Source organism: Gopherus flavomarginatus, chromosome 3 (genome assembly GCF_025201925.1).
Source record: "Gopherus flavomarginatus isolate rGopFla2 chromosome 3, rGopFla2.mat.asm, whole genome shotgun sequence".
Lineage (NCBI taxonomy): Eukaryota > Metazoa > Chordata > Testudines > Testudinidae > Gopherus > Gopherus flavomarginatus.
In genome coordinates, this window is record NC_066619.1 from 39,571,382 (window position 1) to 39,598,957 (window position 27,576).

The window sequence follows — 27,576 nt, forward strand, 5'->3', positions numbered from 1 at the left end:
CGCGAGCGTCATGAACCCTTCCCGGCCATCCCACATGGATATTGGTGAAACGTCCCCTGTGATCCACCAGTGCTTGCCGCACCATTGAGAAGTACCCCTTGTGGTTTATGTACTGGGCGCCCTGGTGCTACGGTGCCAAGATAGGGATATGGGTTCCATCTATCACCCCCCCACCACACACAGTTAGGGAATCCCATTGCAGCAAAGCCATCCACTATGACCTGCACGTTTCCCAGAGTCACAACCTTTCGTAGCAGCAGCTTAATGATTGCTTTGGTTACTTGCATCACAGCAGCCCCCACAGTAGATTTTCCCACTCTAAATTGATTCCCGACTGACCGGTAGCTGTCTGGCGTTGCAAGCTTCCAGAGGGCTATTGCCACTCGCTTCTCCACTGTGAGGGCTGCTCTCATCTTGGTATTATGGCGTTTCAGGGCGGGGGAAAGCAAATCACAAAGTTCCCTGAAAGTGCCCTTAGGCATGCGAAAGTTTCGCAGCCACTGTGAATCATCCCAAACCTGCAAAACTATGCGGTCCCAGCAGTCTGTGCTTGTTTTCCGGGCCCAAAATCAGCGTTCAATGGCTAGAACCTGCCTCATTACCAGCAGGATCTCCAAAGCGCAGGGGCCCACGGTTTGAGAGAATTCTGTGTCCATGTCCTCATCACTCTCGTCACCACTGTGCCGTAGCCGCCACCTCCTTGCCTGGCTTTGCAGGTCCTGCTTCAGCATAGACTGCACGAGAATGCGCGAGGTGTTTACAACATCCACGATTGCGGTCTTGATCTGAGCAGGGTCCATGCTTGCTGTGCTATGGCGTTTGCATAGTACACCCAGGAAAAAAGGCGCGAAACGGTTGTCTGCTGCTTTCATGGAGGGTGGGGTGAGGCTGTACCCAGAACCACCCGCGACAATGTTTTTTGCCCCATCAAGCACTGGGATCTCAACCCAGAATTCCAAGAGGTGGAGGAGACTGCGGGAACTGTGGGATAGCTACGGAATAGCTACCCACAGTGCAACACTCCGGAAATCAATGCTAGCCTCGGTACATGGACGCACACCGTCGAATTAATGTGCTTAGTGTGACTGCGTGCACTCGACTTTATACAATCTGTTTTACAAAACCGGTTTATGTAAAATTGGAATAATCCCGTAGTGTAGACATACCCTCTCACAAGAATCAGGCAGCCATAGTCTCTTCTTACAGCCTGCCTTCATTCCTTGGAGTTTTTAGCTAGTGCCACAGTCGGAAATAGCGTAATGCTCAAGATACTGTGGTAATGGCAGCCATTGTAAAACACAAAATACAGTAAGGGCCTTTTTTATGGCAACTATGACAGCATCTACGGCTAGGTGCACACTCACTGAAACTAGTGACTAGAAACTACTAGTGTGTCAATACACAGGCTTTGTTATTTTACGTGATTGGTGTTGGAAGAGATTGGTGTACATTTTAATCATTCTGTTAAAACCAACCAATATGCAAAACCTTATAAAACTGAAACATAATTTCTCAGCATCATCTAATCAGAATTTGTGACTTGATGACACAAACAGTCTTATTAGTTGGAGCTATAGTTTGAGCAGAAAATGGCTGTCATGTCTGAGTGGGATGTTAGCATTTTAGTACTAATCGGGAAATCAAAGAGGGAGTAGAAGACTTATTAAGGTCACTTCTTGAACAGGTAACTCCTAAACTTAATGCTGAACAGGCTTTGCTATATAAAGTTGTTCCTCTGACCTGTGTTCTGATATGGAGGATTCACATTAAAAATCAACATCCTGCTAGATGTCAACAAAATCTGTCTTTGTGCAGATGTTTTACCCAATGAAACAGTGGAGGGATATTTAAAGGTCAGCTAGTTGGGAAAGTTAGGAAATATGAGGAACTTGATGCTTCTGCCAGTCCAAGCAAAGCATGATGCAATCAGGGTGACAGGGAGAGTTGTGTTGGGTGTAGGGTGACCAGTCAACAAATGTGGAAAATCGGGACGGGGGTGGGGGATAATACGAGCCTATATAAGATAAAGGCCGAAAAATTGGGACTGTCCCTATAAAATCGGGACATCTGGTCACCCTAGTTGGGTGTGACTGAAGAATGATAGGATAACTTTTTATAAATAAGGGCTATAAAACCTTGTGCTTCCAGCCACAAACAAGCAAAAACCTTCCTCCATGGGTAGTTTATTCCATATCTATCCACTGTTGAGGTTTCTTATAATCTCTGAAGCATCTGGAACTGCACACAGTCAGGCAGGATAATGTACAAGATAATCTGAGTATGGCAGGTGCTAATGATGATTGCTTATGTTGGAGGCAGAAGTTCTTCATCTAGCAGCTTGGCATAATTGAATAATTTAGCGGGGCAATATGAACTGTGGTCTCTACATTTTTTGAGCCCAGAGAAATCTGTGTAAATTATTCCCGTGCATAATGGTATGACCGGAGACATGGGCAATATTTGTCACATTCCTTTTAGTCCATAGCTAATATTTGCTTCTATGTGAGGAAAGAGATATACAAACATTTTATATTTGGGGGTTCTCTTTATGCTATGACAGTGACTACTTCATTGTGAATTATATTTATGTTGGTGAGGTGGTGATGAGAGGAAAATGTAATAAACAGGCTACTTAAAGTTTACCAGGACACATTGCAATTAGCAAAACAACATGTTGCATATTTTACATTAGTATTCTGGGAAGAGAAAAATGGATGTCTTTCTAAAGAAAAATATTTGAATTGGTATAATAAACCTTGTCTAGTGAACAATCTCTTTAAGCTATTGTAAAAAATAGCAATTTGAATGGAAAATTATATTCTCTTTTAGCTGCTCTCAAGAGAACAGTGAACTGTTCAGATGTATGTGCTAACCATCCTAGCCGTTTAAATTAATTTTATATTTTCACATTTTCTCTTTCCCACCAATATTTAATTACAAATAAGATTTACACCAAAGAAAGAGGAAACAGCAGCCATTGTTTCTCTGAACTGAACCTTCTCTATTCAGATGTTTGACTATTTTGACACCGTAGATAATTCTTTAATTTCATCACAACTAATTCCTGGATTTTCATCACTGCAAAATACTATAAAATGAATAGTGAAGACCAGAGATCAAATAAGTAGCTCATTTGAAAACCTTAAAAAATACATTGGGGTTCTTTATATCATGTTTTAATACTAAGTGGAATAAGAAATGTAATATAATTTAATTTTTGTTTAAAAAAATAAACCAGGTCACGTGTTACGAGTTTTTACAGTTTAACTCTGAACGATAAGCAGAGATAATGAGAAAAAAATTACTTGTCTCAAGCTGGTAGGCACTATATCTAGGCTAGCTCTATTTTAGTGCAGCTGAAATTCAAACATGAGAAAATTGCAGAAATTTACAATTCAATGTGTGTTTCATCAGGGAGAAATCCACAGTTTGTTTTGACACTCAGTTAGAAATTCAGCATGAAGATGGACGTCTCATGAAATTTGCAGCTGCTGATTGAATTTATATTTCCATAAAGGCCATCAACAGTAGCAGCCTGCAGGGGAAGGGGAAGGCGGGGTGGGAGAGAAATGACAAAAATTGTGAGGCTAGCATTTTTCCTCAGCCTTATAGTAGCAAATTACTTTTAATAAGGTCTTATGCTGACCAAGATTAAAGAAAAATATAGGGAACCAGAAGGGAATAATTCTCAGTTTAATTGTTTTGAACTAAAAATGTCTAAATTTGATACCTAAATATACATTTAGTCATTTGTAAAATAAGTAAAATGCAGCCACAAATCAGAAATGTCCTTAAATTGAAAATAAAACACTTACTCATAGTTACAGAAGGTTCATCATACAGGTAATTTGATTTTATAATAATTTGCAAGATAGAAGACAAATGTTACAGAAACACACAAAAGTAGGTCGTCTTTATTGGAGAGAGGGAGGAGAATCTTACTTCACTATCTCTATAAAAAGCCCTGGATTTGTTTTTCTGTGTAGCAACAATCCTATATATATTTTAAACAGTAGAAAAGAAAAACAAATACAAAATCAGAGCTATGATATTTAAATGCTAACAAAACAATTAGTAAGGATTGCCATTTATATATGAGAGGTAAAAATAATTGAACAAATTTATTCTTTTTTCAGAACGTTAAATATGTTGTTTTTATGCTATGTTTCCATAGAGGGGGAGAAAGTTAAATGTTTTATTAAATGCTGGGTTTTATGGTAGAGAGATTGTCATTTATTATCATCCTTGAGAGAATAAAATACCTTTAACAGCCAGGTTTCAAAATACTCACATATCTCAAGACTACTAGAAAGTTAAACATTTAGAGGTTTAGTTTTATCTCATTGCATAAGGATTTGTGTGTGTAACTCCCCATGCATAGTGAGGAGGCTATACCCATAAGGTGTACTCTGAGGGCTTTACTCTGAAAAATATGGTGGCCTGCAGCCATGCCTCCTAGTGCTGTACTCCTGTTAGATCTCACAAGGGTCAGGATGAGCAATGTTTGGATAAGAGACTTTCAGAAGGCACCTAGATATTTCAGGAAGTGAGGAAAATTCTCATTAGTCAGTGCTCTTTCTTCAGCATCTGTATCTAAATAGTACACTGGCATGGCCTTGGAAGTATTGTGCAACTGAAGGTGTCCCCTTTTAAATAAGATAAGTCATTGGAAAACTTAAGAGTCTAATCATTTATAGTAACTCTAAGCACTTTTTGTAAGAGTAGCCATTTTAACACTAGTGTCCTGGCCAAATTCCAATTTCGGTAACTACATTTTGCCTGCCTCAGTTCCCCCCTACAGAGTGTTGGAAATTGTATTCTTCACTTGCTGTCCTAAACTGTAGTCTAGTAGTAGTTTTCCCATGTTTCATTGCAGTGTTTTGTTTGTGTGTTGACATACATGATTCATGTATGGTCTTGTATCTCAGTATAGCCTTTTAGCATTTCGAGATGCTTAAGAACAAATGGACCTGTATAAATATTAAAATGCGAAAACATACATTACCCTAACATTAATATTATGAATCTAAATGCTCAAATCAGGAAAAGAAGATAAATAAAGAATTCAGGTTAACTCATTAGTATTGCTGAATTAATAGAAACTTAAAACTCAAAAGTTAGGAAAGTTTACTGTAATGTTAACATTGTGAATGTAAAGTTTATATTTTCTGTATTTTACATATAAAATGGGAACATCTAGTAGAGCTGTTAAATTAGCAGATTGTATACATTTTTAAAGTACCCTTCACCTGAAATTATTGGATTGCAGAGTTAAAAGAATTTCATAATTTGTTCTTTGATCATAAGCGCCACATAAAAAAGGATGGAACAGAATCATTTGAAAGTGGTGGACCTCCCTTCTGTGGAGGCCTGAATCTATGCAGGAACAGAATTGCAATGTAAAATCTCTTTCTACCCCAAAGTCTATATAAAGAGAGGTTTCTGCAGAGCTGTTGGCTACAGTATGTAGTGCTGCAGTTAGTACTCAGATGCTGACATTAGAAAAGGTCACTGCTACTATACATGCATGAAAATTGGATTTAAAACACTTAAACCTTCCTTAGTTTTTATTTATATATTATGCAAGAGCCTAGTCCTCCGAGAACTGCTTAGCCTAAAAATTTCAAACTGTTTAGTTCAACTGCTCTTGAGCTGTGTAAGCAAAAAAAGGGAAAGTTATATATATTTTTTCATCTTTGCATAACTACAAAATGACCTAAGAGATTGTTCAAACTTGAAAAGAAAAAATCAATCCCTCGGCTGAATCAGGTGTAGAAAGTTTCAGTTCCCAAGCAGTGTTTAGTTGGCCCTCCACTGTCCCCTTTTCCTGGTCTTGGCAGCTTCAAGACCAGCAGAGACATCACTCCAATGGTCTTGGCTCTGTGCAGTTTCTCCATTTTCCTCCCACTTTGATCCCAGCAGGGCCAAGAGCAGCTAAGGATATGTCTGCATAGAAGCTTTAATCCAAAGCTTTTTGATGCACATCAGGTTAATTTGCAGTATACTAGTCTCACCAATAGCATGCAAACAAAATGCCTGTTTTATTTTCAATTCTCAGTGTGTCGATACATGGCGGTAGTTTGCTGCAAACTGAGAGATAGTGTTCTTGAGGTTATCCATGGTCCTCTGTTTCACTGCTGAGCAGTGTGCATCCTGGGATTGTTTTCCTGTGAATTGTGGGAAGCTGGATGCATTCTTTTTTTAAAATCCCATGTTTCCACTGTTTGCCCCACGCTTCCTTTCTGGGTGAGTTAATATCTTTCTCAAATTGCTGTCTGCTAGCATGGACCCAGCAAAACTGCACACCACTACAGCAACAAGTGCAAATACATAGAGGCTGCTTGGGCTGTAATACAATAGTAAATGCTGGATGAATTTGGCATTGCACTTTGCCTGTCGCATCACCAAGCAGATAATGAGGGAGCGGGACAATATCCTGTGGTAGCAGGAGCAGTTCCTTTGGCAGCAGGAAAACATTCTGAAGTGGTGGCAGCAGGGTGAGGAGGTAGGGGATGATGCTGAGCTGATGGAACTAAGGGACCAGATCATGGGTCAGCTGCACAACGTTCAGTGCTGTTTCTGGGTCCAGGAAACCAATATGGATTGGAGAAAGAGGATCATTCTGCAGACCTTGGGGAGTGCTTTGTCTTTTGAGATTTGTGCAGAATTGACCCTGGAAATGCAATAACAGCGTACCAACATGTGGTGCTTCATGCACATATAGAAGCGCATTGTCATTGCCTTCTGGTAGCTGGTCACTGCAGAATGCTCATAGTCTATAGCCAATAAATTTCATGTGGGAAGATGAACGGTTGGGACCATTCCCATGCCAGTCTGCTTTGCTGAGGATAAAGTACTGTCTAACTGGGTCACAGAGCTGTGTCGTACTCAGGAGATGGTTGATGGCTTTGCACACATGGGGTTCCCAGACCATCTTGGGGCAGTTGCAGGAACCCATGTGACTATCATTTCCTCCTCCTTCCCCTCCCTCACCCCTGCCAGGGTGCAGAATTTATGAGCAGAAAGGGTTACTCTGTGGTGCTCCAAGGACTGGTAGACCACCACAACAGGTTTATAGACATAACCGCAGGATGGTCTGGGAGGGTCCACAATACTAGGATCTTTTGGTACTCAGTTCTGTTTAAATTAATGAAGAAAGGACTGTTTGTCCCCAGGACCATTGTGGATGTTAATGGTATGGTGGTTGGACTGGTTATTATGGGAGAACCATTTTATCCCCTGAAGTCCTGGTTAATGAAGCCACATGCAGGCTGCTTGGACAGAAGTCAGGAACATTTTAACTGTCTTCTGAGAAGTTGCAGAATGGCAGTCAAATGAGCATTTGGATGCTTGAAAGGCACGTGTTCCTGTTTATGAAATAGATTGGAAACAGCAGAAAAAAACATTCTGACCACTATAACTGCATGCATGATGTTTTGAAAGCAAGGGAGAGGTACGTTGTCAGAACTGAAGTGTTGTGTAAGGGTGGTGGAAATGGAACTTTCCCTATGTACTTTTGTAAAATGCTGTAAATATATTTAAAACTTTATTTCAAGGGTTTTGTGAGTTAAATGCAACAATGACTCAATGAATGGATTTTAATTTTTTTATTATGAGACAACAATAACAAAAATAAAGCTTTAATCAAACTGATGGAAAAAATAACAGTATTTTTATAAAGCAAACCTTTAATTAAAGCAACAGCACAAAAAAAACAACAAAAAAACAAAGTGCAACAATACACATATCTTGTTCTGTTTGTATGTGGAGGAGAGGGGCTTAAAGTCACAAGTGACTATCCATCTTCCCTCTGCTGCCTCTTATCAAAATTGTTGGGAGCGCTGCAAGGCTGCCAAGTGCTGAGATCCCAAGAGCTGGTGTTCCTGGTGCTAAGAGGTTGATTTTAAAAGGGGAAGTGCCATTGGTAGCACTGCTGTGGGGATAGAGCAGAGAGAAGTTGCTGCTGGTCTTGTAGCCAGTATTGTCGAGGGGCTGAAGGATATGGCTGGGAATGAAAGTAAGGGACTGCTGGCATAACAAGAGCATGTTTTGAAGGAGAGCATTCTGGTTCCGGAGAGCGTCCATAAGTTCCCTCGACTTTCGCAATGCTGTTCCTGACCACTGCAGTGGTATCCTTGGTTGATGTTATGATGTCCTGGGAGAGCTGCATTTCTTTCTCCTTCTGGGTTCTCATGTACTGCCTCTGCCTCTCAGCCAGGTTGGTTTTCTTCTGAGACTCTGCCATGAATTCTGCAAACATTTCGTCCCATTTTTGCCCCCGCAGGTTGGCCAGTTTCGTAGTGGTCGATAGAAGCCATGTACTTGACAGTCTGGCTGTTGCAGGTGCTATAGCTGGGGGGATGAAAGAAAAAAAATCACTTATTATTCATATTCCAGGAAGGCCATAACATTTTTTAAATTATATATGTGACTTTACCTCCCTGAGACTCTTCCTAATCTTGGGGGAATCTCAGAGATAAGTGATCTGAATGTGAGGAGGTGCTGGGTACATTGGGATTTCTGTCTCCTATTGATACTGTTATGATGTTTGTAGCGTGGGTGGTGGTGGAAAGGTTGGAATTATGTTCCCATTTTAGTTTTGCAATTTTATTTGTGTGCTGAAGGTGCTTTTGTGGTGACTTAGGGCTTAAGGAGGATTATGGGGGCACCAGGAGCTGAGCCAGATAGTGATAATCTCTACATTTCCTGTAGGCTGTCCTCACTCTGAGATTATACTGAGGTGGGTGACTAGAAGGCAGAAATTGCTCTTATTCAAAAAAGGCAACAGGCACACCAGCAAGATGAACTGTAAAGCTGTTCCCCAGGATAGTCTCCCTCAAGCTCTTCCAGAGTGGAAGGAGCTGGCAAGTTGTAACTGTGGGATGGGTGTGCGACTATTCCCTATGATGTGCAAAACAAAATAGAGCAATTTATCAGTCTTAAGTTCTGGTACACCTCTCCCCAGAGGCATGGGGAAGTGCTGAAAAAAATAGATCAGGTCTTGCAATGATTGTCTGTTAGAATGTGCAGGGCATTTGTACCTCAGCAGGGAACAGTATAGTTTGTGCCTTTACTAGCATTTATACCTCCTATAAACTATGAACACTAGCTAAACTTTTTTTCCTGTAACCCCTGTCTCAATAAATGTTAAACTTTGCACAAATGAATGGTTTTGTTATTTAAATCTGCTACAGGAGGGGGATGGGGACAAGTGTGACTGCGCCATGCTGGCATCCTCCATTTTGAGATGTTAAAAGCAGGGGGAGGCATTGCTAGGCAGGACAGATGAGGGAAGGAGAAGGAAAATGAGCAGATGGGCAGTGGTCTTGAAAACAGTTGATACTCGTGCCTTCAGTAGGATTGCCAACTTTCTAATCATACAAAACCAAACACCTTTGCCCTGCCCCTTCTCCAAGGCCCCATCCCCTGCTCACTACATTCCTCCTCTCTCAGTGGCTCACTCTCCCCCACCCTCATTCACTTTCACTGGACTGGGGTAGGGAGTTGGAGTGCAGGAGGGGTGGGGGCTCCAGTTAGGGTTGCGGGCTCTGGGGTGGGGATGAGGGGTTTGGGGTGTAGGAGGGGGCTTCAGGGTGGGGGGGTCGGCTAAGGGATTCGGAGTGCGGGAGGGAGCTGCAGGTTGAGGCAGAGGGTAGGGGTGCAGGCGGGGGTATGGGCTCTGGGCTGGGGGTTCTGCGGTGGGACTGGGGATGAGGGGTTCAGGGTGTGTGTGTGAGGGCTCTGGGCTGGAGCAAAGACATGGGGTGAGGGCTCTGGCTATGCAGGCTCTGGGGTGGGACCTGGGGTTAGGTGATAAGGAGTTTGGGGTGGGGGGGGGCTCTGGGTTGTGGGGACTCAGGGCTGGGGCAGAGGGTTTGAGTGCAGGTTTACCGTAGGTGGCTCCCAGTCAGTGGGGCTAAGGCAGGCTCCCTGCTTGTCCTGGCCCTGTGCTGCGCCCTGGAAGCGGCCGGCAGGTTCAGCTCCTAGGTGGGGGGGCCAGAAGGTTCCGCGCACTGCCCTCGCCCGCAGGAAATGCCCTCCAGCTCCCATAGGCTGCAGTTCCCGGCCAATGGGAGTGTGGAGCCAGTGCTTGGGGTGGGGGCAGCATGCAGAGCCCCGTGGCCCCCACACTTAGGAGCTAGACCTGCTGGCCACTTCCTGAACACAGGATGGAGACAGAACAGGCAGGGAGCCTGCCTTATCCCTGCTGCATTGCTGACTGGACTTTTAATGGTCCAGTCGGCGATGCTGCCTACAATGGCTGCAGCCACAAGGCACCTGGAATCAAAGCTGGAACCCCAATATAGCAAAGTAATAATAAATACATTGTAAAGATAGGTACATACACGTGAAACTGCCTCTAGGGGATCTGCTGCTTTGGACCCAGCCTGGGTTTCTGGCTGGGGCTCAGACTCAAGACAGTGCAGGGCAGGAATCAGGGACTGCTGCAGGGCAGGACTAGGGCTGGCTTTCCATCTGGCTAGCATCAGAGTCCTGAGTCCCCAAAAGATCCTGGCTCTTGGGGGACAGCTTCTCTGGCATCCTGCTCATCGTCCAGTAGGTCTAGTCAGTTGTCCTCGATGGGGAGACAGTGCGCAGGCAGCAAGCTCCACACGGTGTCTGGGATAGGCTGTACTATAATTGTGTAGACTTCTATCCAGTTCATCAGTCATGGATGGGTCACATGTCCCCTGCCAGACTGGCTCTTTGTCCCTTGTTTCAATGCATTTTTTCCTAAGCTGCTTGCTGTTTTTCCAGCACTGGTTGGCATCCAGGTTGTGACCCCTCATAGACTTCAGTGTCAGAAAGGACCATCGTGGTTATCTAGTCTGACCTACTGTACATTGCAGGCCACAGAACCTCACCCACCCACTTCTGTAATAGACCAGTAACCTCTGGCTGAGTTAATGAAGTCCTCAAATCATGATTTAAAGCCTTGAAGTTACAAAGAATTCACCATTTACACTTGTTTAAACCGGCAAGTGACTCATGCCCCATGATGCAGAGGAAGGACCCCCCAAGATCTCTGCCAATCTCACTTGAGGGAAACTCCTTCCCGACTCCAGATGTGGCAGTCAGTTAGACCATCAGCATGTGGGAAAGACCCACCACGCAGATACCTGGGAAAGAATTTTCTGTAGTAACCAAGAGCTGTCTGCATCTAGGGTCCTGTCTCCAGTGGTTGGGGAGTTTTGCTACCGGCAGGCACCGATGGGCCACATGCCATTATAGGCAGTCCCATCATACCATCCTCTCTATAAATTTATCAAGGTCAATCCTGAAGCCAATTTGTTTTTTTGCCCCCACCGCTCCCTTTGGAAGGCTGTTCCAGAACTTCACTCCTCTGATGCTTAGAAACCTTTGCCTAATTTTGAGCCTAAACTTGTTGATGGCCAGTTTATAGCCATTTATTCTTGTGTCCACACTGGCGCTTAACTTAAATAACTCCCTCCCTGGTATTTATTCTTATGATGTATTTATAGAAAGCAGTGATATCTCCAGTCAGCCTTCTTTTGGTTGGCTAAACAAGTCAACCTCTTTGAGTCTCCTCTCATAAGGTAGGTTTTCCATCCCTCGTATCATCCTAGTAGCCCTTCTCTGCACCTGTTCCAGTTTTAATTCATCTTTCTTAAACACAGGAGACCAGAATTGGATACAATATTACAGAGGAGGTCTCACCAGTGCCTTGTATAATGGTACTAATACTTCCCTGCCTCTAATGGAAATGTCTCACCTGATGGATTCTAGGACTGCTTTAGCCTTTGCAGTGTCCATAAAAAGGTCTTCACTCCAATGGCTGGCCACAAGAGCTTCCTTAACCCAGATAACGATAAGATCCAGGGTTTCAGCATGGCTCTAGGCACCTGGGTGAGGCATGTTGTGGGGCTTCTGGAATAATATTGTGGTTATATTCTGGGATCCGGGGAAAATATGCAAAATCTGGCTTCATGTCAGCTTTTTTAACAGGGGAAGGGATTATCATCCTGGGAACTTGACACCAGAACAGCAGTGGGCACACACTTAAAAAGACTGGTTTGTAATAGTTGACCTGCAAAAGCATTGTGGGAGAGCCATTGGAAGTATGCAAAAAGTGTTGTGCAGCAATTTCATCCACATGAGCAATAGACTGAATTAATTAAATTTGGAACAAACCAAACCACTTTGCAAAAGGACTCCAGACTTAATAATAAATTCAGTTAGTGAGCAGTGATGGATTGCATTGTGTGTGCGCAAGCATTTTCAAACCATATTAACTCAATTTGATCTGGTTTAAACCTCTATGTATGCACACTTTTAGATGTACTGTAGTATTGCTGGTCTCTGTTTTGTTGGAACAAGCCCTAAATAATAGGTGGGACACAACTCAGTTTAAGAGTGCAAACCTTACTTTAAAAGTTTCTTTAAAATAGTTTAAGATTTAAAATGAGATCTGGCAAGACTTCTCAGCTACTTGAAAATTACAGTTAAATCCTGTTAGCCCTGAACCACTAAATTATTATTTTTGATTCGTGTTATGATTCAGAAAATAAAATAATTATGGGTTACCTTGAAAATACCTGCTTTTCTTTGAGCTCAAACAGCTGAAGACTTTCATTTCTTAAATATATCTCATAATTACCAGTCATTACATAATCTGTATCCAGTTGTCTATTAATCATGACTCCTGCAAACTACTAATTCAGAATTACTAAATAGTTTGCTAACTCATACAACAATAATATTCATTAAGCTTATATAAGCAGTAATATTGCATGTATTAATCATACTTTAAATCTATTTCCTGTTATTAATAAAACTAGAATTGTAATTAATTTCAGGAGTCATTAAGCAAAAAGAGCAGACCAGAAATATTTGTGTATATATAAATGTGTATATTGTGTGCAAATAAATTCCAAAATAAATCAAAATTTATAGTGAATGTTTATGCTAGGGAACAGGTTTCAGAGTGGTAGCCTTGTTAGACTGGGAGTGGATGGGTCATTACACAAGCTAAAAACTATCTCCCCATGCTAATTTTTCCTGCTACTGTTACTCACACCTTCTTGTCAATTGTTTGAAATGGGCCATCCTTATTATCACTACAAAAGTTTTTTTTCTCCTACTAATAATAGCCCCACCTTAATTGATTTGTCTCGTTAGAGTTGGTATGGCAACCCCCATCTTTTCATGTTCTCTGTGTATATCTGTATATTTTCCTACTGTATTTTCCACTCCATGCATCCAATGAAGTGGGTTTTAGCCCATGAAAGCTTATGCCCAAATAAATTTGTTAGTCTCTAAGGTGCCACAGGTACTTCTGTTCTTTATGCTAGGGAAGTTTTCATTGTACTCACAGACAGTATGAACTGTTTTGTTGTTTATTCAGATAGTGCGTTCAATGTCAAATCAGTGACACAACAATATACCATATTTGCACCATAACTAATATATAGCTATAGTGAGATGTGGAATACTCTGATGTTATTTTTAGGCTTGGAAAAATTCAATTGTTTTTCTAATTTTGAAGATTACTATCAATTTTTATTTTAAAGATATTTTTAACTATTTTTACAGTTGTTGGAAATTAGGGGTGGGGGGAATAGGGATAGGGCAGCACTAACAGTGGGGTTCCAGCACACTCAGCAGGGCTGCAAGGAGGAGGGCAGTCCCTGGCTGTGTGGCGCTTGCTGAACAGTTCCTGCAGAGGGATAGTTCCTGCACTCCTGACTAGTGAGTGAGTGAGCAGGGATGTTTACAGTGGAGCTGCAGATGGTTTCCTGCACAGACACAGGGTCATTGATGTGGGGAAGGCTATGGTCCTGGTGGGGAAAAGCAGACACCCCCCACCAGGCTTGTGAGAAGCAAGACAAAGATGAGTTTCAAGTTGCAGTGGCGGCTACCCTGCTGCTGAATTGCTTTCGCTAGTGAGGAGCCTACCCTACGGCCCAGGACTTGCACTCCTCCTTGCAGCCCTGGCTCGGTATCTCTGCTCTGACCTGTTAAGATCTCAGCCTTCCCCACACCTTGTGTCTTGGTGTTGGGTGTCAACAGCCCTGCAGCAGCAAAGGAAGCCTTCTGCAGCCCCACTGTCATGAGGATGAATGAGCAGGGCCATGAGTAGGTTTCAAAAGGCTCCAGCTGACACCTGACCCCTGCAGCTTCAAGCAAGAGAGGCTGTTGTTAGTGCTGTGGAATGTTGCTTTTGCTGCAGTGTGCTTACTGCTGCCAGTGTTGCTGTTCTAGGAGTGCCAATGTCAGCTACACTAGCATGCAGTGCAGCATATTAATTCAGCAGACCTCCATGTTATTCATGAGAGAGACCAGAGGCTTGGTTTGGTGGTGAAGGTGCTTAGCCAGGTTTATTGTCAACAAAGCACAGTACTTGTGCCCCATAAATGCTACAGGTACACTAACACATGTATGTCCACGACAATGGTACCAGTTCAATCAGGATCCTGTCCCCTAGGCTAGCACAAAGTTGCCCCTCCTATGACTTCTCCTTTTTATACATTGATACAAACCAGTTACGTATTACACTCCAGAAGTTGTCAGTTACAACCCTTATCCATGGGTGGTGGGTAGGGGAGGCTGAACCTCTCCCTAGAGAATCAGGCATAGCTCTGCCCACACTCAGCCCCCAGGGCTCCGCTTTGGTGGTGCTGCTGGGCTCCAGGGGCTAGGGCCACACCGCCCGCCTTCCCGTGGCTGGGGAGGCTGCAGCAGCACTGCTGTGCGCTCTCCCTCCAGGTGCTGCAAGGCAGCGGGGGCAGCAGTGGCCATGGTGAGAGGGCTCTGTGTTCCTGGGTGCATGGAAGAAGGGGCGGGGCCTCAGGCAGAAGGAGTGGGGCTGGGGGCTAGCCTCCCACAGCCAGAGGTTCACGAGCTGCCCATGCCCTTTTCCCTGTACCTGCTTGTTCGAACCAAACATCCTTATTCATTATCCTGTCATCCTATCCTTATCTTACAAGGTGTCAGTGTGTTCTTATAACATCCCTTGGAAGCTTGTTTACACAGTTACTTGAGAGACCTGTGTGTTTTGTACCATCCTCTCCAGTCATGATTGTGCTTTCTTGATGTTAGCTAATGCCCAGTGTGGTGGTGTTTGCCAAGGCCTGGCCTACTCTCGTTTACAGCCTTTGGTTCACACTTATGCTTGGAGCTCCAGCAAGGCCTACAGAGGCTGCAGTCTGTTACTGATCAACATTTTTCATCTATTTCGGTGTTTCAGCTGAAATCGATGTTTACCGACATCAATTTAAAGTGAATTCTGCCAAGCCTAACTAAATATAACGCTTTGAGGTATAGAATAGTCTAACATTGCATTTGTTTCTCACGGAAAAATGAGGTTAAAAGTCCATCTTTATATCCAGGTCTGAATAAAATATTTGTAAAGCAAAAATCCAAAATTTTAACAGTTATTGCTGAATCTTTTCTCCTGTTTTTTTCCCCTATGCCAGTGGTTCTCAACCAGGGGTACTCATACCCCTGGGGGTACACAGAGGTATTCCAAGGGGTACATCAGCTCATCTAGATATTAGCCTAGTGTTACGACAGGCTACATAAAAAGCACTAGCAAAGTCAGTACAAACTAAAATTTCATAGACAATGTTTTGTTTATACTGCTCTGTATACTACTGTATACTGAAATGTAAATACAAATTTATATTTCAATTGATTTATTTTATAGTTCCATAGTAAAAGTGAGAAAGTAAGCAATTTTTCAGTAATAGTGTGCTGTGATACTTTTGTATTTTTATGTCTGATTTTGTAAGTTTAAGTGAGGTGAAACTTGAGGGTACACAAAACAAAACAGACTCTTGAAAGGAGTACAGTGGTCTGGAAAAGTTGAGAGCCTCTGCTCTATACTATAGACTTAAAATGTGTTAAATTGTTTTGGTGTTCGCTTATGTTTGTAGCTACCTACCCAAGATCTTCAAAGGAATCACTGAAATGTACTCAGTACTGTATAATAATTATATTAACTATGGAGGAATAGATGAGTGGTCTATTCTTTTAGTAGATACCAGGAAAAAATCTAAATTTATTAAAGGCACAAATGCATCATACCCTGGAATTACTATCCAGAACTGTCTTGGAATCCCTCACAATTGTGTTTTCTTTTTGATGTGCTGAACATCTGTGGTTTACTGGCAATAATTGCAGTGTGGGAGATACCCAAGTTGAAAGTGACTACATTGAACAGAAATATAAGCTTTGAAGTTTGAAAAGCTGACTATAAGGAGCAAATACACTTTAGTTCATTAGTATAAATGTTCAGTACATAATATCAAGATTTTGGTACAAAGTTCTTGGGTTTCTAAATCTTGATGTTTAACTAGTATTTTAAATCTTTCATTAACCATTCTCAACAGGAGTTCAGTATTATGTGAATGGTAATGGTGCAGGTGGGAAGGAGGTGGTGGTCTGAATATGTTATGAGAGTGCTAGTTCTAAACTGAGGCTGTGATTCCTTTTGGTTACAAGTTCATCCCCACTGGGTGGTGGTTTGAAGTGCCAATCTTCTAAAAGGGTAAATGGGAAGACCAAGGTAATTGCAAGTTGTGATGGGGCACACTGACCTTTTGTGAGCTCCTCCTGTCAGTTTGATGCAAACCTGCACTCATTCATTCACACTGTTTGCTCCTGGCACCCCCTGTCCGTTGTTAACCTCATCAGGTGGGGCTTCAGTGAGCCAGCCCTCCAGCCAAGTCACACATACTCAATATGAATGAATAAACCTCTTTCGGGGTGAGAGGTTCAACTGGGTCTGTCCCAGTTACCTTGCTAAAGTTTTTAGCCCTGTCTCTAGGCTCAGTCCTCAACCCCTTCTAGACTAGCTTTAAGTCCGCGCCTGCCCTGATATAGAGCAATGGCCCTAGGGCTTTCTCCTTCGAGACTCTTTGCCTTATCGGTTCTTATTGCCACAGCTCTCCAGCCAGGTCACTTCTTCAAGTTCAGCCCTCTTCCAGGGAGTAACAAAATGCAACAAATGGTTGGCCCTTTGCAGGGTCTTCAGCCTCATCCCTGAGCCCTTTAAATTCCAGCCCAGTGCTTGGGCTTCTAATAAAATGTGTGCCAGTAGCCAGTGAGGGGACCCGAGCCCACCCACTACTCCAGGTCCCAACCCAGGGACCCTACAAGTAGCAGCCATGTGCTGCTTCCTTTTATAGTTGCTGCTGCTATTCCCTAAGTCACTTCCCACATAACCACTTTCTCTTCACCCTTACCTCAGGGCTGAAGTTCTCCACTCCTCTCCTTCGTCACCAAATGCCAATGCCACCAGAACCCATCTTCTGGTTCTCCCTTGAGCTCCAGCTAGGAGCACCTTTCCTTACTCCTCTGGTCCCAACCAGGAACTGACCTGCCCAAGCCCCGTATCTCCTTTTAACCAAGCCTGCTGGGCACTGATTGGCTGCTTCCCTGCAGCCTTTCTAGGGAGGCCTGAGGGACTTACCTTCACTGCTCACTTTTCTGTGATGTGGTAGGACAGTGAGACCTCCAGCAGGGGGCCTCAAAGGGAACAGTACAGGTCTGGCGCATTTAACATGCGCGATTTCAGCTTTACGCGGTCGGCAAAAACAAGAAAAAAAAAAGAGAAGAATAACAATTTAAATACTGTTTCTGTAGTGCGGGCGATTCTATCCGCCATTACACTCAATGTAATGTTGACTATACGCGGTTGTTGCTTTATGCACTGACTGTGGAACGTAACCTAAGTGTAAGATGAGACAGACCGGTAAACCCTGCCACACAGGCCTATCAGTCTGACATTGATTCTGGGCAAGATAATGGAGCTGTTGATATGGGACTTGAAAAAGAATTAAAGGAGGATAATGTAATTAATGCCAATCTACGTGGGTTTATGGAAAACAGACCCTGTCAAACTTAACATGATACCTTGTTTTGATGAGATTACAAGTTTGGTTGATAACAGTAAGAGTGTTCATGTAATAGACTTCTGGAAGACATTTGACTTGATACCTGTGATGCAGTGCTGGTTTGTTACTGTCAGCAGCTCTTGTCAGACCAACTCGCTGTGGGTATAATCTATATATAAAAGGTATAATGTAATATGTCTGTGAAAAACTAATAACTCACTGATCACTAATATTCTTCTGTGATGTATGTACAAAGAGTTATGGATATGTGCTAAAAAAACCTTGAAAAACAGACTCCAACTAGAAACTGCAGAACTGGAATTAATTTGCAAACTGGACACCATTAAATTAGGCTTGAATAAAGACTGGGAGTGGATGGGTCATCACACAAAGTAAAAACTATTTCCCCATGCTAATTTCCCCCCTACTGTTACTCACACCTTCTTGCCAACTGTTTGAAATGGGCCATCCTGATTATCACTACAAAAGTTTTTTTCTCCTGCTGATAATAGCCCACCTTAATAGTTTAGTCTCATTAGAGTTAGTATGGCAACGCCCATTTTTTCATGTTCTCTGTGTGTATATCTTATCTTACTGTATTTTCCACTCCATGCATCTGATGAAGTGGGTTTTAGCCCACAAAAGCTTATGCCCAAATAAATTTGTTAGTCTCCAAGATGCCACAAGTACTCCTCATTCTTTTTGCTGCTACAGACTAACACGGCTATCACTCTGAAACCTGCGATCCCTTTGTAGCTCTTCACAGTTAGCTTTGGGCTTAACTATCTTGTGTAATTTGTATCATCTGTAAACTTTGTCACCTCACTGTTTACACATTTTTCCAGATCATTTATGAATATGTTGAACAGCACTGGCCCCAGTAGAGATCCTTGGCGGACCTCTGTCCACTGTGAAAACTTACCATTTATTCCTACCCTTTGTTTCCTACCATTTAACCAGTTACTGGTCCATGAGAGAGATCCTTCCCTCTTATCTCATGACTGCCTACTTTGCTTAGAGCCTTTGGTGAGGGTCCTTGTCAAAGGCTTTTTGAAACTCTAAGTCCATTACATCAACTGGCTCACCCTTGTCCACATGCTTGTTGACCCCCTCAAAGAATTCTGATAGATTGGTGAGGAATGATTTCCTTTTACAAAAGCCATGTTGACTGTGTGCCTAATAATTCTGTTCTTTACTATCATTTCAACCAGTTTGCTGGGTACTCAAGTTAGGCTGTAATTGCCAGGATCGCCTTTGGAGCCTTCTTTAAAAATCTGTCACATTAGTTATCTGCCAGTCATTTGGTACAGAGGTTGATTTAAGTGATGGGTTACATACCACAGTTAATAGTTCTGCTATTTTAGATTGTCCAGTGGCCCTCCACTCATTGTTTGGCATGCGTCCTGGTTCTGGTATAATAGCAAACTTTTTTTTGTGTCTTTTGCCAGTTGCTCTTCAACACTTCTGCAAGCTTCAAATGATAATTGAGTCAGCTGATTGTATACAATATTACTGAATTATAAAAGTGTATCAAATAATGTCTTTTTGGAAAGCTAATTGCACACTGGTGATTAATATTATTGTATAATATATTAATACTGTATGAGGAATTATGAATATTCACTGATATTATGTTTAAAGTCTGTGACCAAAAAAAAGGAGAAACAGGTTTTCTCCCAGACAGTAGGGAAGGCAGCTATCTACCTGTCTACAATGAAGTTAAGCAAGATGTGATAAAAAAACAATGGAAACCCCATTATATATAAATCCACAGGGAGATGGGACATCTCCAGGAAGGGCACAACAGCATGCGGTTATCCTGAATTGTGGACCAAAACAGTGAGTTTGGAAAGATAGAGAGAAGAAGCCATCTTGGTATCCATCACTAGACAGACTCCAGTGGCTAGAGCTTTCTGCAAAGTGAGAAAGATGGATCCTTCAGACAAGGAGGTTGCAGTGTCTAGAAACTGAGTCTTTAAGAATCTGCGTAGGCAAAGCTCCTTCACCTAGGAAGACAAAGGAGACCAGTGATTTGTACTTCTGTGGAAGTTTCTGAATGGGAGGAAGTCAGCTATGTCTGAAAAGAAAAAGATTGGAAAGAAATCTACCTTGAATCAAGGCTGTAGCTTAAGTTAGATCTTAGACATTAGAATAGTGGTCCCCAAACTTTTTAACTGGCATCCCTCCACACTTGCCCCTGTCCACCTGCCCTTCCCCCACCCCCAAACGGGGGCAGGGGCCGGTGGTGGGACTGGGGCTGCGAATGGGGGCAGGGCTGGAGTGGAGCCAGGGCCAGGAGCAGGGTACAGTGCAGGGCTGGGTGGTGGTCCTTCCTTGCCCCCCCATAGGGGCTGGCCCGGGACTGCTGTGCCCCCCGAATGTTCCTCCGTGTCCCCCTAGGGGTCATGCGCCATGGCTTGGAGACCACTGCATTAGAAAGCGTATTTTTACTTTTATTTGCTTGTAACCACTTCGTCTTTGTTCCTTTTACTTGTCAACTTTAATAAATAGTCATTATCTCTTACTGACCTTTATTATTTCCCTAAACGTTCTGAGAGAGGGCTGGACATTTCCAGGCAGACAGTTTTGGGGAAGGTTGGGACTGGAGGTATGGTGGGGTCACTTGGGTAATAGTCACCGAGGCTGATGGAGACCAGAGTGTGGCTGTGGTGTAACAAACAGGCTGTTGGATTCAGAGTTGCTGAACCAGGGCAGCTTAACCCCCTGACACTCAGTAGAAGCTTGGCTGGGAGCGTAGAGACAGGGAGCTACAAGAACAGAGCATACTAAGACTCTTGTGCTTACAGGACAAGTGGTGACAGAACCTGTCACTGATCTGAATTTTGACCCAAAACATGACAATATCTTGTGACATTTTGATTAAAACACTAGAACAATATAAACTTAACATGGCACATATTAAAAACTGGCCAACTGAGAGCTCTCAAAATGTAATTGTAAATTGAGGATCATTATTTCTAGTGGGATCCCTTGGGGATTTGTTCTTGGCCCTATGCTATTTAAGATTTTTATCAGTGACCTGGAAGAAAACATAAAATCATCACTGATGACCCAAAAATTGGGGGAATGCAGAGCATAATAAAGATCACTGAATCGGAGAGATCTGGATCACTTGAGTGCAAGCAAACAATATCCGTTTTAATATGGCTAAATGTATACACCTAGGAATAAAGAATTTAGGCCATACTTACAGATTGGGGGACTTTATCCTGTGAAGCAGTAACTCTCTGAAAAAGGTTTAGGGGTTGTGGTGGATAATCAACTGAATATGAGCTCCCAGTGCAACATTGTGGCCAAAAGGGCAAATGCAATCCTTGGATGCATACACGGAAATCTTGAATAGGAGCAGAAAGGTTATTTTATGTCTGTATTTGGCACTGCTGCAACTGCTATTGGAATACAGTGTCCACTTCTAGTGTCCAAAATTCAAGAAAGAGATTGATAAATTGAACAGGGTTCAGAGAAGAGCCACGAGAATAATGAAAGGACTGGAAAACATGCCTTCCAGCAGTAGGCTTAAGGAGCCCAATATAGTTAGCTTAACAAAGATTTTATCACAGTCTGTAAGAACCTACATTAGGAACAAATATTTGATAATGGGCTCTTCTTGCTAGCAGAGAAAGATGGAATATTGTCTAATGTCTGGAAGCTGAAGCTAAACAAATTCAGACTAGAAATAAGTTGTACATTTTAACAGTGAGGGTAATTAACCATTGGAATAATTTACCAAGGATAATGGTGGATTTTCCATCTCTGGTAATTTTAAAATTAAGATTGGATATATTTCTAAAAGACATGGTCTAGGAATTCTCTGGGGAAAGTTCTATGGCCTGTGTTGTACAGGAAGTCAGGCCAGATGGCCAGATGATCACATTGGTCTCTTTTGGCCTTCGAATCTATGAATCAGATTAGAAAAAAATCACTTTCTAAATCAAGTTTTTGTACATGAGGGAAAAATGTCTGGATAATAGCCAAGAACATGTTATCTCATTTTATATTTAAAGCAAAAAGCACCCTACCATGTCTCCCCAACACTTTGGTAAATTTTCCAGGAAGTAATTACCCTGGCATTAAATATGTCAATATTGGAAATTCCAGGTGGATTGGTTGTAGTTATACAGTATATAGAGGTCAAAACTGGTTTTATAATAGAAGGCTAGCTGCAATGTATGGAGGAGTCTAGCATCTCTCCATTGTGGGGAAACTTTCTCCCAACCAGAACTCAGATGTATTGTTTTAAATCAAAAAAAACCCTAAACCTTTATCGGAGAAGTTGAACCTTAACTACTAATTCATGGTTTTATAACAGTTTGTTTTTAACTTGAATTTTCTTGAAAGTTAACATGTACCCTTAATATGTACTTGCTACGTTTTGTTTATTTAGGATTGCACTTTAAAGTGGCATATTAGGACATAATATTTGTAGTTAATTCAACATTTTCAGTTACTAGTATTTTTTTTTTCTGGAAATGTTTGCTTAGTGGTATGACTGCCTAAAGAGCAACGAAAAGGCATGCTATATTTTAGTGTGATAGTGACTACTTTTAAATGGTCAAATTGTACTCCAGACCAAAACAAAACAAAAAAACATTGTTGGGAAAAGGAAACTTCCAAAATATTTTAGATTTAATCTTATTAAAATTAATTTGTTAGAAATTTCTCCCCAAAACTGTTCTTTACATTGTATATCTGAAAGAGGTGAACTAAAAAAAATTAAATTCTGTCCTCAGATGCAGTTAGTGCTAAAATATTATACATATGTAGCTGTAAATGTGTAAGATTTGAACACTACTGAATTTCTTTACAAATCTCAAACCAATAAGCCACTGTTTATAAAATGTATTTAAACTTGTTATAAAAGCAGAAATAGGTTTAGTTCCTTGAGAATATTTGTACAATAATTGACTTTATTCTGAAAAAGTAAATTGTTAAACGAGTCTTTGCAAATTATGTATAATTGAAATGCAATTAATCATCCAAACCGGACCATAACACTGCTGTGTTGGGTCATATTGCTTAATTGATGTTCTCTCCAGCTGTAACTTTGCAATTCATACTCTGACTCTCATTTGCCCATTTCTCTTCCTTGCATGATTGCCTTTTTGTTTATCTTCACACCTGTCTTTATTTATAGACTACAAGATACTGTAAACCTCCTCTCTGCTTTATAAATTCCCGTTATAGATACTAAATCCCCATTTTATGCAGGTTTTTGAAAAATGTACAGAAAATATTCAGTACTTTAATCTTGGATTTATTGATACTGTGACAGTAATTGGTAGAAAACTGTTTCTTGCAGCAGATAGGCAAGCAAAAAAAGGCAGTTGGGACAAAGCTAGCAGCACCATGTGCCAGGGTGCTGAAGATCCATCAGGATTTTAAGAAGTGTACTTACATTATTTAAACCTCTGTTGAAAAAGGAATTGCAGTGCTGTATGTTTGCAGTAAACATATTAGGGAATTCATTTGCTAAACAGTGATTTTTATGTTAAAAGTGTAGTATCTATTAGGCTCAACATTGTTTTTGCTGAGGCAGAATAGTGTCGGAAGCTTTTCAAAGAGCAGAAAACAGCAAACACTGTGACTTACATGTTTGAAAACTGGCTTTGAGTAACTCTTACTGCATTCTAAACAAGAGCATTGTTAAAACTGCTGGTCTTTCTAGTTCCAGCTAAGAGGTTTTAGATCTCATTGTCCACTGATGGAATTTGTGTGTCAAAACAAAATACAGTAAAGAGAATTATTACTTCAGTTTAACACTTCAGTGCCTCTGCTGTACAACAAACTTCCTGAAAAGCAGTAGCTCTGTGTGCCTTCATAAAAGCCAAGGACTTCAGTCTCGAAAGCAGTCACTCATTCATCTTTTACGGGCATTAAATTCACATTCAAAAAGCCCAAAATATTACAAAACATATAGCTGGTGTGAACAAAGTTATGGAATGCAATTGGCTAATTCTTTTGTTTTGACTGGTTAACCTTTTGTGATATAATTATTTGCAGCATTGTAAATGTATTATAAAGGTCTCTTAATGTGTTCAGTAGGAAAACAGAAGTATTTTGGCTCTTTTCTGACTCATGTATATGTATTAAAAATGATGACAGATGCTATATCTAGAAGCAAAGTGCCAAACTCCAATTGAGAACTGTGTTTAGGTCAGTTGTGTGTATTATAGACTCATAGACTCATAGGTCAGAAGGGACCAATCTGATCATCTAGTCTGACCTCCTGCACAAGGCAGGCCACAGAACCCCACCCATCCAATTTTATACAACCCCTATCCCAGGACCGAGTTATTGAAATCCTCAAAAATGGTTTGAAGACCTCAAGCTGCAGAGACACCATCAGCAAGCGACCCGTGCCCCACGCTGCAGGGGAAGGCGAAAAACCTCCAGGGCACCTGCCAATCCGCCCTGGAGGAAAATTCCTTCCCGACCCCAAATATGGCGATCAGCTAAACCCTGAGCATGTGGGCAAGAGTCACCAGCCAGCACCCAAGAAGGAGTTCTCCGCAGCAACTCAGTACCCATCGCATGCAACATCTCCCCGCAGACCATTGAGCAGACCTGTCTGGTGGTAATTCAAGATCAATTGCCCAAATTGACGATCCTATCATAACATCCCCTCCATATACTTATCAAGCTTTGTCTTAAAGCCAGGAAAGTCTTTTGCCCCTACTACTTCCCTCGGAAGGCTATTCCAGAACTTCACTCCCCTAATGGTCAGAAACCTTCGTCTAATTTCAAGTCTAAACTTCCTAATATCCAGTTTATACCCATTCGTCCTCGTGGCTACATTAGTACTAAACTTAAATAATTCCTCTCCCTCCCTAACGTTAACCCCCTTGATATATTTATATAGGGCGAGCATATCCCCCCTCAGCCTTCTTTTGGCCAGGCTAAACAAGCCAAGCTCTTTGAGTCTCCTTTCATAAGGCAGTTTTTCCATTCCTCGGATCATCCTCGTAGCCCGTCTCTGAACCTGTTCCAGTTTGAATTCATCCTTCTTGAACATGGGACACCAGAACTGCACACAGTATTCCAGATGGGGTCTCACCAACGCCGTATACAACGGTACTAACACCTCCTTATCCTTGCAGGAAATACCCCGCCTGATGCATCCCAAAATCGCATTTGCTTTTTTAACAGCCGTATCACATTGGCGACTCATAGTCATCCTGCTATCAACCAGTACCCCAAGGTCCTTCTCTTCCTCCGTCGCTTCCAACTGATGCGCCCCCAACGTATATCCAAAATTCTTATTATTAATTCCTAAATGCATGACCTTGCACTTTTCACTATTGTATTTCATCCTATTTCTATTACTCCAGTTTACAAGGTGGTTCAGATCTTCTTGAATAGTATCCCTGTCCTTCTCCGTGTTAGCAATACCCCCCAGCTTCGTGTCATCCGCGAACTTTATTAGCACATTCCCGCTCTTTGTGCCAAGGTCAGTAATAAAAAGGTTAAATAAGATCGGTCCCAAGACCGATCCTTGAGGGACTCCACTGGTGACCTCCTTCCAGTCCGACAGTTCACCTTTCAATACGACCCTCTGGAGTCTCCCCTTTAACCAGTTCCTTATCCACCTTACAACTTTCATATTCACTCCCAGCTTTTCCAATTTAACTAACAGCTCCCCGTGCGGAACCGTGTCGAACGCCTTACTGAAATCTAGGTAAATTATATCTACCGCATTTCCTTTATCTAAGTAATCCGTCACCTTCTCAAAGAAGGAGATCAGATTGGTTTGGCACGATCTACCTTTAGTAAATCCGTGTTGCAGTTCGTCCCAATTACCATTGACCTCTATGTCCTTAACTACTTTCTCCCTTAAAATTTTTTCCAAGACCTTACATACTACAGACGTCAAGCTAACAGGCCTATAATTACCCGGATCACTCTTTTTCCCTTTCTTAAAAATAGGAACTACATTAGCAATCCTCCAGTCATACGGCACAACACCCGAGATTATCGATTGCTTAAAAATTCTCGCTAACGGGCTCGCAATTTCACGCGCCAGTTCCTTTAATATCCTCGGGTGGAGATTGTCCGGGCCCTCCGACTTCGACCCATCCAGCTGTTCAAGTACGGCCTCTACCTCAGTTGCAGTAATATCCACTTCCATATCCACATTCCCGTTTATCATCCCTCCATCATCGCAAGGTTCCTCACTAGTCTTATTAAAAACCGAGGCAAAGTACTTGTTTAGATGTTGGGCCATGCCTAGGTTATCCTTAACCTCCATTCCATCCTCAGTGTATAGCGGCCCCACTTCTTCTTTCTTTGTTTTCTTCTTATTTATGTGGCTGTAGAACCTTTTACTATTGGTTTTGATTCCCTTTGCAAGTTCCAGTTCAATGCGGCTTTTAGCCTTCCTCACTTTATCCCTACATGTTCTGACTTCAGCAAGGTAGCTTTCTTTACTGATCCTGCCTTCCTTCCACTCCCTGTAAGCTTTCTGCTTTTGTCTAATCCCCTCTCTGAGTTGCTTGCTCATCCAGTTTGGCCTGCAACTCCTGCCCATGGTTCTTTTCCCCTTTCTCGGGATGCAGGCTTCCGACAGTCTCCGCAGCTGCGACTTAAAGTAATTCCAGGCCTCCTCCACATTTAAATCCACTAATTCCTCCGTCCAATCCACTTCCCTAACTAATTTCCTTAACTCTTTAAAATTAGCCCTCGAGAAGTCAAAAACCCTAATCGCAGATCTACATTTGTTTATCCTTCCATCTAGTTTGAACTGAATCAGCTCATGATCACTCGAACCAAGGTTGTCCCCTACCACCATTTCTTCTACGAGGTCCTCACTGCTCACCAACACCAAGTCTAGAATGGCATCCCCTCTCGTAGGTGCTTCAACTACTTGATGAAGAAATCCATCCGCTATCACATCCAGAAAAATCCGACCCCTATTATTCGTGCAAGTACTCGAATAATAATATAATATAATAATATTTGTATGGTAAACCTGAATCTGTGCAGTTTCTAAAGGTATGGTGTGCACAGGACAATTTTCACAGCCCACTCACATAATGGTTGAGATCTGAAATGAGTTTCAAAGCAGATACATTCTTCTTTGAGTGCTTGCTCATGTCAGTTCCATTCTAGGTGTGCGCACACCCACATACGCAGGAGTTGGAGATATTTGTCTTAGCAGTAGCCGGAGGGTCGGCTGTGGTGCCCTCTGTAGTGCTGAGCTCATGTGGTGGTATATCAGGCGCCACCGGCGCTATGCCCTCTCAATTCCTTCTCAGCACCTGTGGTGGTTAGTCGGAGCGCCCTTCCTTGCTTAGCAAGGGCTAGTGGTTTTTCTTGTTCTATTGACTTCGAGCCTTAGGGCATTTGTAATAGTTTGTTTATAGTAATTAGTTAAGTAGTAGTAAAGTGTAGTTGATAGAGTTGGTGGTCTCAGTGGTTTAAGCCCTTCATGGACTGCAACAGGCCTATGCCTGTGAGTGACCCCCATAGCAGCTGCCTTCAGTGCTTGGAAGAATCTCACATCCAGGATCAGTACCAGATCTGTAAGAACTCCTGGCCCAGAACCCAGAGGAAGCATGACATTTGTTTTTGAAGGCTCTCCTTATGGAGTCTGCCCTTCGCCCAGTTCTGAGCCATCGCACCAGGTTGTGCCAAGCATCTTGGCCACCGGCACCGAGTTCTACCTGGCACTGTTCCCCATCGCCAGTGCCTAAGAAGAAAA

At 42.3% G+C, this 27,576-nt stretch overlaps 2 protein-coding genes across 3 annotated transcripts in view; one reads left to right on the top strand and one right to left on the bottom strand.

Moving 5' to 3' along the window:
* The window catches only part of NDUFAF2 (NADH:ubiquinone oxidoreductase complex assembly factor 2), a 151,042-nt gene that overhangs the window by 36,878 nt on the left and 86,588 nt on the right, over positions 1-27,576 (top strand). The gene's annotated exons all lie outside the window — the stretch shown is intronic.
* Positions 7,694-27,576, bottom strand: part of LOC127048038 (uncharacterized) — a 46,837-nt gene continuing 26,954 nt past the window's right edge. The window contains exon 2 of the mRNA XM_050947161.1: positions 7,694-8,352. Within this exon, the coding sequence (XP_050803118.1) occupies positions 7,904-8,352 (449 nt within the window). The 3' untranslated portion in view covers positions 7,694-7,903. The remainder of the gene's footprint in view (positions 8,353-27,576) is intronic.